The sequence below is a fragment of the Plecotus auritus genome (assembly GCF_963455305.1).
Source record: "Plecotus auritus genome assembly, chromosome: 2".
Taxonomy (NCBI): domain Eukaryota; kingdom Metazoa; phylum Chordata; class Mammalia; order Chiroptera; family Vespertilionidae; genus Plecotus; species Plecotus auritus.
Window position 1 is genome coordinate 46,343,383 of NC_137771.1, and position 13,752 is coordinate 46,357,134.

At 43.0% G+C, this 13,752-nt stretch overlaps 1 protein-coding gene across 1 annotated transcript in view; it reads left to right on the forward strand.

The window, feature by feature from the left end:
• The window catches only part of EFCAB7 (EF-hand calcium binding domain 7), a 56,069-nt gene extending 45,568 nt beyond the window's left edge, over positions 1-10,501 (forward strand). Inside the window, exons 12-14 of the mRNA XM_080656027.1 lie at positions 793-1,002; positions 9,278-9,385; positions 10,293-10,501. Of these exons, the coding sequence (XP_080512153.1) occupies positions 793-1,002; positions 9,278-9,385; positions 10,293-10,367 (393 nt within the window). The 3' untranslated portion in view covers positions 10,368-10,501. The remainder of the gene's footprint in view (positions 1-792; positions 1,003-9,277; positions 9,386-10,292) is intronic.
• The last annotated feature ends 3,251 nt before the right edge of the window (positions 10,502-13,752 follow it).

Consider the following 13,752-nt stretch of genomic DNA (forward strand, 5'->3'; position numbering starts at 1 on the left):
CACTAAATTTATAGTACTAAAATTTTCTTCTAAAAGTGCATCTGAAGGACAAGCTAGGAAGTGTAGTGTATCTTCTTAAATCATATGGTAAACATCTATACTAAGGGTAATATGCTAATTAGACCAGATTGACTGGACGTCTTCTGGACGTCCGATGTCCTTCCGGACAAAGCTATGGTAGTGGGGGCCGAGGCAGAGGCTGTTAGGGGCAATCAGGCCGGCAGGGGAGCAAACAGTTATGGGCAAGCAGGCCAGTAGGGGAGCAAGCAGTTAGGGGCGAGACCAGGCCAGCATGGGGGAGCAAGTAGTTAGGGGCAAGATCAGGCCGCCGTGGGGGAGCAAGCAGTTAGGGGAGCGATCAGGCCAGCTCAGGGGAGCAAGCAGTTAGAGGCGAGATCAGGCCGGCAGGGGAGCAGATGGGGCAATTAGGCCGGCAGGGGAGCAGCTTGGGTTGATCAGGTCAGCAGGGGAGCAGTTAGGGGCATCAGGCCAGTAGGCAGAGGCAGTTAGAGGTGATCAGGCAGGCAGGCAGGCAGAGTGGTTTGGGGTGATCTGGCAGGCAGGCAGGCGAGTGGTTAGGAGCCAGCGGTCCTGGATTGCAAGAGGGATGTCCAACTGCTGATTTAGGCCTGATCCCTGAGGGGTCCTGGATTGGAGACGGTGCAGGCTGGGCTGAGGGACAACCCCCCTCCCCCGCATGAATTTCATGCACTGGGCCTCTAGTATTAATAATAAATTTATTTAAATTCTGTCAGAAGGCTAAAATAAGGTTTGCTTTTTCTTTTATATCAGGCATGCCCATTTGTCATCGATATCTATGCAGACAAATGCAAGCCAAGAATGAAAGCTGTCCATATGGAGCCATGCAGTGGGCAACTTGAGAAGGCCATTTGCAAATCTGTCCTTAACAAAGGCGATGCCAAAGTAATGGATGGCTATGAAAATATTATTGTATATACTCATAAGCGTGACACCTGGATAACTTCTGTTATTGAAAACAAGGTATCAGTTATGAAATGGTTCTCATGACTGCAATGTTTACTAATATTTTCCATCTTATTTCTTACTCTATTTTTGCATAGTAATTAAATGTCCCATTACATTAATAATATTTATAACTAGAGGCCCGTTGCTTGAAATTCGTGCATGGGTAGAGTCCCTAGGCCTGGCCGGCAATCAGGGCCAATTGGGGCTTTCCAGCTGCTGGCTGGGGCCTTCCTTCATTCTGCACTGCGCCCTGGTGGTCAGCGCACATCATAGTGAGCGATCGAACTCCTGGTCTACAGGTCGAACTCCTGCAGGGACAATTTGCATATTAGGCTTTTATTTATAAACTAGTGGCCTGGTGCACAAAATTCATACACATTAAAAGGGAATTAATTAGAGGAAATATTTTAATATTGCTATTTGCCCTTTCTCTACAATAGAAGTGTCAGAGATGAAAGAAAATTAGTAAAATGTATATGAAAATCTCCCTCCTATCAGAGTCTGGGGCATGCTGCGGGACCCAGAGTCAAGTCCCTGCCCACCTGCGTGTGCCTTGAAATCATGCTAGACCAAGACCCAGTCGGCCCCACCCCACTGGGTGAGACCCAGACCCAGCCAGCCCCACCCCCGTCAAGCCCCGCTGGACAGGTCCCCCAGCCCAGTGCTGGGTGGGGGCTGTGGCCTCAGGTTCCCTGTCAAGCCCTGCGGGGGGGGAGGGGGGAAGGTGCGGCCTCAGGTCTCCCATCAAGCCCCGCCGGGCGGGGGGGGGTGTGGCCTCAGGTCCCCTGTCAAGCCCTGCCAGGTGGGAATGCAGCATCAGTTAGCATCAGTCATGTCCCCGGCCGGTGCCGGGCAGGGAGGGATGCAGCCTCCTGCTGATCGGTCATTATGTGTGAGGATGTGATGACCATTTGCATATTAGCCTTTTGTTATTATAGATTATCATGCCTAGTTTGAGTTAGAAATCTAAGAAGAAGAATTGCCTATCTATATACACTGAGTGGCCAGATTATTATGATCTCTGAACGCATAATAATCTGGCCACTCAGTGTATATCCTATATCAGGGGTCCTCAAACTTTTTAAACAGGGGGCCAGTTCACTGTCCCTCAGACCGTTGGAGGGCCAGACTATAGTTTTTTAAAAAAAACTATGAACAAATTCCTATGCGCACTGCGGGCCCAGGACGAGTCGGCTGCTAAGCAGGACAGGCAGCAGCACCTGGCAGGCCGGATAAATGTCCTCGGCGGGCCGCATGTGGCCCGCGGGCCGTAGTTTGAGGACCCCTGTCCTATATAATAAAAGGCTAATTTGCAAATTGTCCCCTCGACCAGGAGTTCAACCAGCAGGCAGGCCGGCCAACCGCCCATGTTCCCTCTCCCTAGCCAGGCTGGCCGGACCCCACCCATGCACGAATTCATGCACCGGGCCTCTAATACACACACACACACACACACACACACACACACACTGAGTGGCCAGATTATTATGCGTTCAGAGATCATAATAATCTGGCTACTCAGAGTGTATAAAAGCCTAATATGCAAATTGTCCCCGCGGGAGTTGGACCAGGAGACTGATGGCTTGCTATGACATGTGCTGACCACCAGGAGGCGGCACAGAATGAAGGAAGGCCCCGGCCAGCAGCTGGAAGGCCCCGATTGGCCCTGATCGCCGGCCAGGCCTAGGAACCCTACTCATGCATGAATTTCGTGCACCAGGTCTCTAGTCCTATCTAATAAAAGAGTAATATGCAAATTGACCACACCTCCGCTACACCCACAAGCCACGCCCACCAGCCAATCATGAGCGAATATGCAAATAAACCCAACCAAGATGGCTACGGCCACAGAGAGCAGGAGAGAGGCTTGGGTTTCCCGGGCAATGGAGGAAGCCAAGCTTTCCACCTGCCCTTGCCAGCCTAGGCCTCCACTCAAGGCTACAAAGTTTCAATGATAGAAGATACATAAATCCAAATAGAAATGGCGGCAGCCACAAAGCTGGAAAGAGCAGGAGGCTAGGGTTGCCCGTGGCGATGGAGGAAGCCAAGCTTCTGCAGCCCTGGCCGGCCTAGGCCTCTGCTTAAGGCTACAAAGTTTCAATTATAGAAATACATAAATCCCAACAGAAATGGCTGCCGCCTCAGAGCAAGCAGAAGGCTTGGCTCTGCTCCAGGCTACAAAGTTTCAATTGTAGAAGATAAATAAACCCCAGATACCAGGGCCTCTGCTTGGGTCGCCAGGGGTCGTGGCCAGCCTGCAAACCACCACAGGCCCCTTGCCCAGGCCGCCCCCACGCCCCAAGGGAATCCCCACTCTGATCCAGGACACCCTTCAGGGCAAACCAGCTGGCCCCCACCTGTGCACCAGACCTCTATCCTATCTAATAAAAGAGTAATATGCAGATTGACCATCACTCCAACACACAAGATGGCTGCCCCCATGTGGTCAAAGATCCTGCCCCCATGTGGACACAAGATGGCCACCACAAGATGGCCAGCAAGGGAGGGCAGTTGGGAGGGACCAGGCCTGCAAGGGAGGGCAGTTGTGGGTGATCAGGCCGGCAGAGTAGGGAAGTTGGGGGCGACCAGGCTTGCAGGGAAAGGCAGTTGGGAGGGACCCAGGCCTGCAGGGAAAGGCAGTTGGGAGGGACCCAGGCCTGCAGGGGAGAGCAGTTGGGGTTGACCAGGCCTGCAGGGGAGGGCAGTTAGGGGTTACCAGGCCTGCAGGGGAGGGCAGTTAGGGGTGATCAGGCTTGCAGGGGAGGGCAGTTAGGGGTGACCAGGCCTGCAGGTGAGGGCAGTTAGGGGCAAACAGGCTGGCAGGGGATCAGTTAGGCATCAATCAGGCTGGCAGGGGAGTGGTTAGGGGGTGATCAGGCTGGCAGGCAGAAGTGGTTAGGGGCAATCAGGAAGGCAGGCAGGCGAGCAGTTGGGAGCCAGCAGTCCTGGATTGTGATAGGGATGTCCGACTGCCCGTTTAGGCCCGATCCTGGTGGGATCGGGCCTAAACGGGCAGTCGGACATCACTCGAGGGGTCCCAGATTGGAGAGGGTGCAGGGTGGGCTGACAGACACCCCTCCCCCTGTGCACGAATTTTGTGCACCGGGCCTCTAGTATTTAAATAAAAGCTCTCTTTTATTAAGGCATCACACACTACAAAATGAGAAAACTGACTGACAGAGATCAGAGGATCTGTCTGAATTTTAAAAGGAAAATTAAGCATGGGGGTTTGCCCATCTATCACAGCAAAAATGTTATTTTAGCAAAGTAGTGGAGACAGTGACCTTGTTTCCATACAAAACCCAGAGTAAACCCTTGTACACTCAGTCAGCTCCACTAACAGCAACAACTACAAAAAGTTGGAAAATATATTCAGCAAGCTTCTTGAAGTTGGATGATCTATCTTATACATAAACAGTGTATTTGGTTTGGAAGTATTACCTGTGTTATGGATGCAAGGACAAAGCAGAAGCAGTTTTCTTTTCAATTCATCTTGATGTCAACCTTTTCAATTGACATTTTATGTATGTTATGTATGTTTTACAATATCAATAATAGATTAGAATAATAGTATGTGTATATAAATTAAGATACATGTACATTTTAGATATATACTCAAAATTTTGTTATTAAATATATATTTTTTACTTTAAGTATTTTTTTTCAATTACAGTTGACATACACTACTACATTAATTCCAGGTGTACAACCCAATAACTAGTCACCATTATCACTAAGTTTTCACCCTGATAAATCTGGTACCCACTATACTATACATAGTTATTGCAATATTATTGACTATATTTCCTATGCTGTACTTTACATCTCCATGACTATTCTGTAACTATCTATTTGTACTTCTTAATTCCTTCACCTTTTTCATCTATTCCCCCAACCCCTGCTCCAATCTTAAAGAAGACCTTTTAACATTTCTTGTAATACTGGTTTAGTGATGCTGAACTCCTTTAGCTTTTTCTTGTCTGGGAAGCTCTTTATCTGTCCTTCCATTCTGAATGATAGCTTTGCTGGGTAGGGTAATTATGGTTGTAGCTCCTTGCTTTTCATCACTGAATATTTCTTACCAATCCCTTTGGGCCTGCAAAGTTTGTGATGAGAAATCAGCTGACAGTCTTATAGGAGCTCCCTTGTGGATAACTAACTGCCTTTCTCTTGCTGCTTTTAAGATTCTCTCTTTGTCTTTTAACTTTTTGCATTTTAATTTATGTGTATTGGTGTTGGCCTCTTTGGGTTCTTCTTCTTTGAGACTCTCTGTGTTTCCTGGACTTAAAAGTCTATTTCCTTCACCAGGTAAGGGATGTTTTTTATCATTATTTTTTCACATAGGTTTTCAATTCCTTGCTCTCTCTCTGTTCTCCTTCTGGTACCCCATGATGTGAATGTTGGTGCACTTGAAGTTGTCCCAGAGGCTCCTTATACTATCCTCATTATTTTTAGATTCTTTTTTTCTGTTCTGGTTGGGTGTTTTCTGCTTTCTTATCTTCCAAATCTCTGATTTGATCCTCTGCTTTATGTACTCCACTGTTGATCCCCTGTAATGTATTCTTCATTTCAGTTAATGTATTCTTCATTTCTGACTGGTTCTCTTTTTATGTTATCTAGTTCCATTTTTATGTTTCCTATCTCTTTGTTGATGTTCTCACTAGTTCATCTATTCTTCCTCTAAGTTAATTGAGCATCCTTATAACCAGTGTTTTGAATTCTGCAGTTGGTAGATTGCTTGTCTCCATTTTGTTTATGTCTTTTTCTAGAGTTTTGTTCTGTTCTTTTATTTGGGACATGTTTCTTTGTCTCCTCATGTTAGCAGCCTCCCTATGTTGGCTTCTACATATTAGATAGAGCTGGTATGTCTCTGAGGCTTGGTAAAATGACTTTATGTAGTAGGTGTTCAGTAGGATCTAGTAGCACAGCTTCCCTCCCTGATCACCAGAGCTGGGCACTCCAAGTGTGCCACCTGTGTACACCCTCCTGTTGTAGTTGAGCTTTGATTACTTGTTGGCCCATCAGTTGGAGGGATTTACCTTCAACTGGCTGCAAGGACTGGTTGGAACCAGAGTGAAGGATCATCTCTGCAGGGGCCCAACCCACAGAGCAGGACTTACTTCCACAGGGTTCTGATACCCACTGAGTTTTCCTCTTGAGTATGTCACTTGTGGAGGTGGTTCTGTGGCCTCCTGGGAAGTGCAGGCCAAGGTCTACCGCCACCTGTGTGCTGCCTGGGCCCATCAGGCATGAACTACAAAGCAGTCTGAAGATGATTGCTACTTGTGCTGAGTTTGGAGGTGGTCATGAAAGGTCATGCTGCCAACCAAGGCTGGTTGCTACAAGTGCCAGACCTGGGGCCACTTAGCAAGAGGTTTGTGGCACCCCAAGGCCAGATGCTGCTTCTTTGAGAGGTTTTTGGAGAGTTTAAAGCATGAGTCAACACAGGTTGTTTGCATGGAAAAGCCACTGGAAACAGTTTGGGTGGGCCCACAAGTTAGGTGGGGCTGGGTCTCATGGAATTCCCTGGGCTGGGTGAACAGTGTGGGCCAGGTTAAACTATAAAATATTGGGGGGAAAAGGGCTGGGAAACAGCATACAAAGAGAGGAGAATCCTGGCATCTTCTGAGGATGTGGAAAAGAACATTCTATTGGAGTGGAGGTTCTTAGAAAATAGTGTAAAGGCTTGAGATAATTGTTTTTCTCTTAAAATATTATTAAAGCAAATGTTTGGAGATTTATATAGATAGAGCATTATTTAGGTGCAAAATAATTTATTCAGTTTGCTAATAAAAGTCTTCACTCAAACACAACTATCTTAAATAATAGATAATCATGTTTTGAAGCAATGCAGACAAAGAATTTAGCTTAACTCTTTACACAAACTTTGCAATATCAGAAATCCTATAGACTATCATTTTATGTAATTAAGTATATTCCACTATCCAGACCTATTTTTATCACACCAGTTATTTCTACCTTTGGCCATCTTCCCTGCACTATTGATATTGCAGGTTAAGAGAAAATACGCATAAATTCTTAAAGTCAAATATAGCAGTTTTCTAGAAATTATAAGTTTTTATAAATCCTTGCTCAATATAGCTGTGTTTTGTTTTTTTTTAAGAACTGTTGGTTTATTTCTTTTAGTTCCTGGGTGATATTCTTGTTATTTTTATGTCTGCCATAAATTTCTTGAAGGGTTTAAGAAATTGGCTGAGTTTTGAGTCAATGTGAGTAGTATACATTATGTAACCAACTCTCCTAGTAAAGTAAGGACCATTAGAAAGTGTAAAATGGTCTCAGCTTTCAAGGATTTTATGGCCTAGTTGAAAAGACATAATTAATATTCTTAAAAGAGATCTGAGAATAATTAAGTGTTGAGTAATGCTGTACTAATGCTATGTGCAATAGTCTACTATTTTTGTATCTCTTATAATTGATATTTATTTGGTATGTAGAAGTTGGGAAGGATTTGTGATGAGGAGAAGGGGATTGTGATGTGGGATGTGAGCATGTGGTGTGGGATTTAAAGGATAACTAGGATTTAGATTTGCAGAGAGGCAGTCTTTAGAAGCAGGGAAAACAGTGTAAGGAGAAATATGAGAAAGGGTTAATGTGAAGGGTTGAGGAAAGAGTGAGATATCTGCTTTGCAGAAACAGAGAACTTTATTTGGAAGAGTATTAGGAAGATAAATACTAGTACATAGGTAGAATGGGTCCAGATTATACAGGGTAGAATGAAGGTAGGTTACAGTTGTGAGTATGCAAAACACAGTTTATTTTTTTGTATTATTATTTATTAACTAGAGGCCTGATGCACAAAATTTGTGCACTGGGTGGGGGGGGGGGGCCTCAGCCCAGCCTGCACCCTCTTCAATCTGGGACATCCCCCTCACAATCTGGGACTGCTGGCTCCCAACTGCTCGCCTGCTTGTCAGCCTGATCACCCCCTAATCACTCCCCTGCCAGCTTGTTCACCCCCAACTACCCTCCCCTGCCAGCCCGGTCGCCCCCAACTGCCCTCCCCTGCAGGCCTGGTCATCCCTAACTGCCCTCCCCTGCCGGCCTGGTCACCCCTAACTACCCTCCCCTGCAGGCCTGGTCACCCCCAACTGCCCTCCTCTACCAGCCTGGTCACCCCAACTGCCCTCCCCTGCCAGCCTGGTCACCCCTAACTGCCCTCCCCTGCAGGCCTGGTCCCCCCTAACTGCCCTCTCCTGCCAGCCTGGTCCTCCATAACTGCCCTCCCTGCAAGCCTGGTTGCCCCCAACTGCCCTCCCTCCCCTGCAGGCCTGGTCGCCCCCAACTGCCCTCCCCTGCCAGCAATCTTGTGGCGGCCATTTTTGACCACATGGGGGACAGCCATCTTATGCGAGGGTGTGAGGGTCAATTTGCATATTACCTCTTTATTATATAGGATTATTGTATTATTTTCCATACAAATAACAGTAACCCTACTTTTGCTCCACTCTATATGTTACCTTGAAAAAGAGGTAAATGAATTTGGATTTGATAAAATAAGCTAGGGTCCCCAGCTAGTAAATTGCAATCTTCAAATGGATCATAAAGCCTTGGAAGGTGATTCCAAAAATCCATTATGCTTTCCTTTCTGCCCTCTATGTTTTATTGGGATTACAAGGGTCGAAGGGAGTCACTACCTTACCCCACTTCCTCTGCTCTGCTATAACTTATCATTTCTCAACCCTCTACATCCTTTTCCCTCAAGGAAAATTAAACTTCCTTCACTAAAATGAAGTCATAATAGTTTAGAGTTTACAGTGCGTGAGGCACTTAACATATATGAACATAGTTACTTTTCACAACAACTCAATGGGGTAAATACTATTCCCATTTTACGCACAAGGAAACTGAAGCACAAGGATGTTAATTTGCAAAAGGCCACACAGGTAAGTAGCAGAGGGACTGAGAAATAAATCTGGGTTGTCTGATGTTACACTACCCCTCTGTAGCCATTAGGGAGTGATTGCAGTTCTATAGTGGGGGAATACTTTGACTTGCATTTCTCTCACTTCTCAGCTCCATTCTGCTGTTTCTTGCTCCCTGTCCATCCTAGAGGCCATCATCTATTATCTCAAGTATCACTTCTTCCATAAGGTCTTCCTTGATTCCCCAGTCGCAGCTAATGTTTCTGTATTTCTATAATGTCTTCCGTGTTTCTATGGAACCCTATGAATACCTCTATCACAAGACTTACAAAATGCCTTATAATTACCATTTTATTTATCTGCTTTATTAAAGACAGAGCTAACTTATCAAATCTTTTTTATAGTCAGATAATAAAGTGATTATTCACATCAACAACGAGCTAAGTAAAAACTGCATAAACAACAGAGGACTCAACATATTTGCAGTAGAAGTGGCACCCAAATCTACAATGGTAACACATTGTTTTCTAATTAAAGCTTTCTGTTTTGTCAATTGGGAAAAATGTATATGTAAAATAAAGTGGAGAGTTATTTTAAGTCTGGTATTTGTATTAGTATCATCCTATACTAGGAGATAGGAGACTTGGTTCTAATCACTTACCCTTTCTGTTCCAGTCTATTTAATTGTAAAATTAATATATCACCAGCTCCAGGTACTTCACAAAGTTAATGTAAAGATAAAATGATGTACATGAAAGCACTTTTGAACATCATATACAAATACAAAGTAGTATTAACAGTAATAGGAATTTTGATAATCCACAATACTTTTATGTATATCATTTAGATTTTCCAAGGTAACATGAAAGAAAAAATGCTTCTGAGTTTTAGGTAACCAGCTAAGTCAAGTCAGGAACAGCTGTGGTTCCAGTGATAGCAAAACTCTGGGTTTCTGACTCAGCCAGGAGTTCAAAGGCAGGGACAGATCAGTAGACGCTGAAACTAATCTAAAGAAGGGAGACAGGGAAAAGCTTTCTATTCTTACCCTTTCTTTCTCCATACTCTCTGTGAAATCCTAGAACATTCTAGAACAGGATAAAGAAAGGAGATCTTTTATAAAATCCCAGTAAGGATTTTATAAAATGTTGTAGGTAATGAGGAAAGGATATTTACTCCTCTTTCCATCATCCCTCTTTATCTACCTTCACAAACACCAATTCTATTAAAGTAGAATTTAGGCTGTCTTATCCTGTTAGACATCAGATCATAGGCTGCAGGCCCCTGCTAAGGATAAATATTATAGAATTTTATAAGTACAGGGATATTTTTTACATAGGGTCTAGAAATGTCCTATTGAAAAATTAGCGCAAAATAACAATATGTAAAAGAAAAGTAAAAGCTCTCTATTTTTATACGCAGGTTTGTCAACATGTAATGCCTCTGAATGAACGACAAGAATGGATATATAATTGTGTATATTCCCTTATATCTTAAATACCATTTCTAGAAAATAATTCTACATGAGACTATCAGACTAAGAAGAATTATTTCAGGTTTAGTATGGTATCTGTTGATCAACTAAATGCTATTCAATTTAACTAATATACATAAATAATCTATTTAATTTGTATGCATATACGTTTCCTCCTATATTATATACTTTATTATTAAAATATAAATAATTTTAAAATGTGTGGCCTTATTTAATGGGAAATCTGGGCACATTTACTATATTATATATAGTAAATAAAAATAAAATTATAGGTAAGCTTTTAAAAAGTAATAATCACCCAGCCAGCATGACTCAGTGGTTGAGCATCGACCTATGACCCAGGCGGTCACTGTTTAATTCCCGGTCAGGGCATGTGCCCAGGTTGTGGGCTTGGTCCCCAGTGTGGGGCATGCAGGAGGCAGCTGAATGATGATTCTCTCTCATCATTGATGTTTCTCTCTCTCTCTCTCTCTCTCTCCCTCTCTCTCTCTCTCTCTCTCTCTCTCTCTCTCTCTCTCTCCCCCCCCTTCCTCTCTGAAATCAACAAAATACTTTTTTAAAAAAGTAATACTCAATGAATTCTACAAAATCCTAAAAGAAAATGTAAATGGGCCAGCTGCAGCAAGTGTCCTGTGTGATCTCTTTGGCTTTTCCATGCCCTGTCCAGGGAACTCTCTGGTCCGGAACTCCTGTCTGCACCTGTGTGGTCGCTGGCATGTGGAAGGACCAGGGGACCTTTTTGGTTCCTTCTTCCTGCTGCTGTTGCTGTTGCTGCAATGCCTGCCTCTTCACTGGTAGCCTCTATGTCCTGCTCTATATCTTTAGCTTTGAACCTGTGCCTCCCCCAGGGCCCTGCAGGTGCTCAGCCTGGGACCACATTCCATTTCCAAAAAAATATCTAGGTGTTCCAAACCTCTCCTGTGTCCTAGGTCCTATCCCTACCTGTCTCCTTAGTGTTTGCATGTGAGTCTTACCTATGAACGCTCCCTCTATGTTGGCTTTTTCCTGTTGTATTCACACATTATAGACTTATCTGTAAGAAACCTCTCATTCCCTTTCTCCTTCTGCCCTTATTTCTCTTGTCCACATTTGCCATGCCCACTTTCTTGTCCATCATTCTTTCCATTCTCTCCAGTAATTCAACCACTGCTATTCCCGCATAGACCCCGATAACTTCCTTGTTATCAAACCCAGTGGATATCTTAAAGCCCTCTCTCCAATGTTAGACATTGCTATCTTTCTATACTTCAGATTTTCTTCCCACCTGTAACCCTTCCTTTTCAGACTTATTTCCAACCATACTTCTGTACCTTCTCCCAATTTCCACATCCTCTCTCATCTCAGGCCCTTCGGATGGAATGTTTCCTTCCTGCCTATAGAATAATTCTTCCCTCCCACTTCCCTCTTCTTGCTTCAGGTCCCAGAAAATATGTCACCTTTCCCAAGAATTCTTTCCCTATTACTGTGCCCACCAAGACAACTTGGATTGGCCCTAACACTTTGTACTTACTCTTTGTTGTCACACTCACCATACTATCCTGTAGTTACTATTATCTGTACTCTTCACTAGGCTGAAAGCAGGGGCAGTTATAATTCCAGCATATGCCATGGAAACCGTAATGGATATACAATAAATATTGGTTGGACAGTTGGATAAAGTGGGAAGAAATTTAAAATAAACTTACATGCAGCATAAATTTTTCCTAATTCTTAGGGCTATTTGTAAACTTAAAAAAAATAGAAACATTAAAAAAGTCTCATTACTATTTAATCCCATGTATTCAGACTTTGTTTTTTATGTCATTAATTAACAAGTTAAAATAACTAAAACAAAATGAAATAAAAATTTAATTTTTTAGCTAATTATCTAACATGCAGTTTTAAATGGGAGAGGAATAAACTACATGATAAGTAATTCCTTCCTACTTTAAAATTCTACTGTTCTACTATTTTAACACTGAATTAGTATTAAGTATCAAATGCTATCACACGCAATTCTTAAATTACTATATTTAATGATTTTGTTCCTTTACCATACTTCTGTACCTTTAGATATTTAGTAGACCTGCTTTGCTTTGTTTTTTAAGCCAATGGCCTTCTTTTAGATCTATTTTTGGTGTAGGTTAAATATGAAGCAGCAACTTAATACACCACACTAATCCTATTTTGAATATAATCCAGGAAAATGGAAATGTATTTCTGATTTTGGCCACCAGAGGGTGAGCATATTATTTTATTATTCATTAGGGAGGGAGGGAGGGAGGGAGGGAGGGAGGGAGGAGAGGGAGAGACTGATAGATAATATTTCTCAGCACTGCATTAAGTCTTTTATGATTTTTAAGATGGCTTTGTTGAAATATATTGTCTACTATGGATACATCCATGCACAGGTATGTACACACATTCTTATTAGAGGATATATAAAAATTATTTCTAACTTGTAAGTGGATGCTAAGTCTTCTTTTTCCCCAATTGACCCCCACCCCCTAGCCATTCCCACCCCAGGTAAGCCCCCACCGCCCCAGTGTCTGTGTCCATTGGTTATGCTAATATGCATGCATACAAGTCCTTTGGTTGCTCTCTACCCCTACCCCCCGGACATTTGTCTGTAGATCTATTCTTGTTGGTCAAATTATGTTGATCATTATATCCCACATATGAGTGAGATCATATGATATTTATGACTTCCACTTTGTTAAAATTAAAAAACAGAGACTAGGCTTGAAAATTCCCTGAGCAGACAAAACCAGTTTAGTCATACAAATAAACCTTAATTTAGCTTATTTGCAAGACGACCTTGACTTGGGTCATTTCTTGCTTATGCCTCTGCAAGTCATAAGCAAAACTTCAACTGTTTCCCAAGGTTGATAGGAAGTAGCCACTGAAAATTCTAATATAACCAACCACTATGAAGAATAAACAGTCCCTGCTTTCTCACTACAGTATCTAAACTGCTTTGTAACAATATGCCCCTGAGCCTCACTCCATGTTTTGGTTTGAGTGCAAAGTGCTTTTTTTGGCCAGTGAACAATAAATTTTTACTAATTGCTACTTCAGTGATTCGTTGTTTTTACTTCTGTTATATCTGAACCTTTGATAACTTCATCATGAAATTATGAGCATAAGAGCATATAGAAATGTAACCAAGGGGTCCAGGCTGCCTGTCACTACTTTAGCCAATTAAGCAGAAACAGAATCATATATGAGCATTTACTAATATTCCAATAATGCCAGCAGTATGGGAGAGCAGAAGATAATCCACAAAGATCTTCTCTGCCCCTCCCCATAAACCAGCTGCTTATATTGGGTAGAAGGACAAATATTACATGGGAAAGTAAGAATTACAGACATAACAAACAGGCAAGGTATAATCATTACAGGGTACAA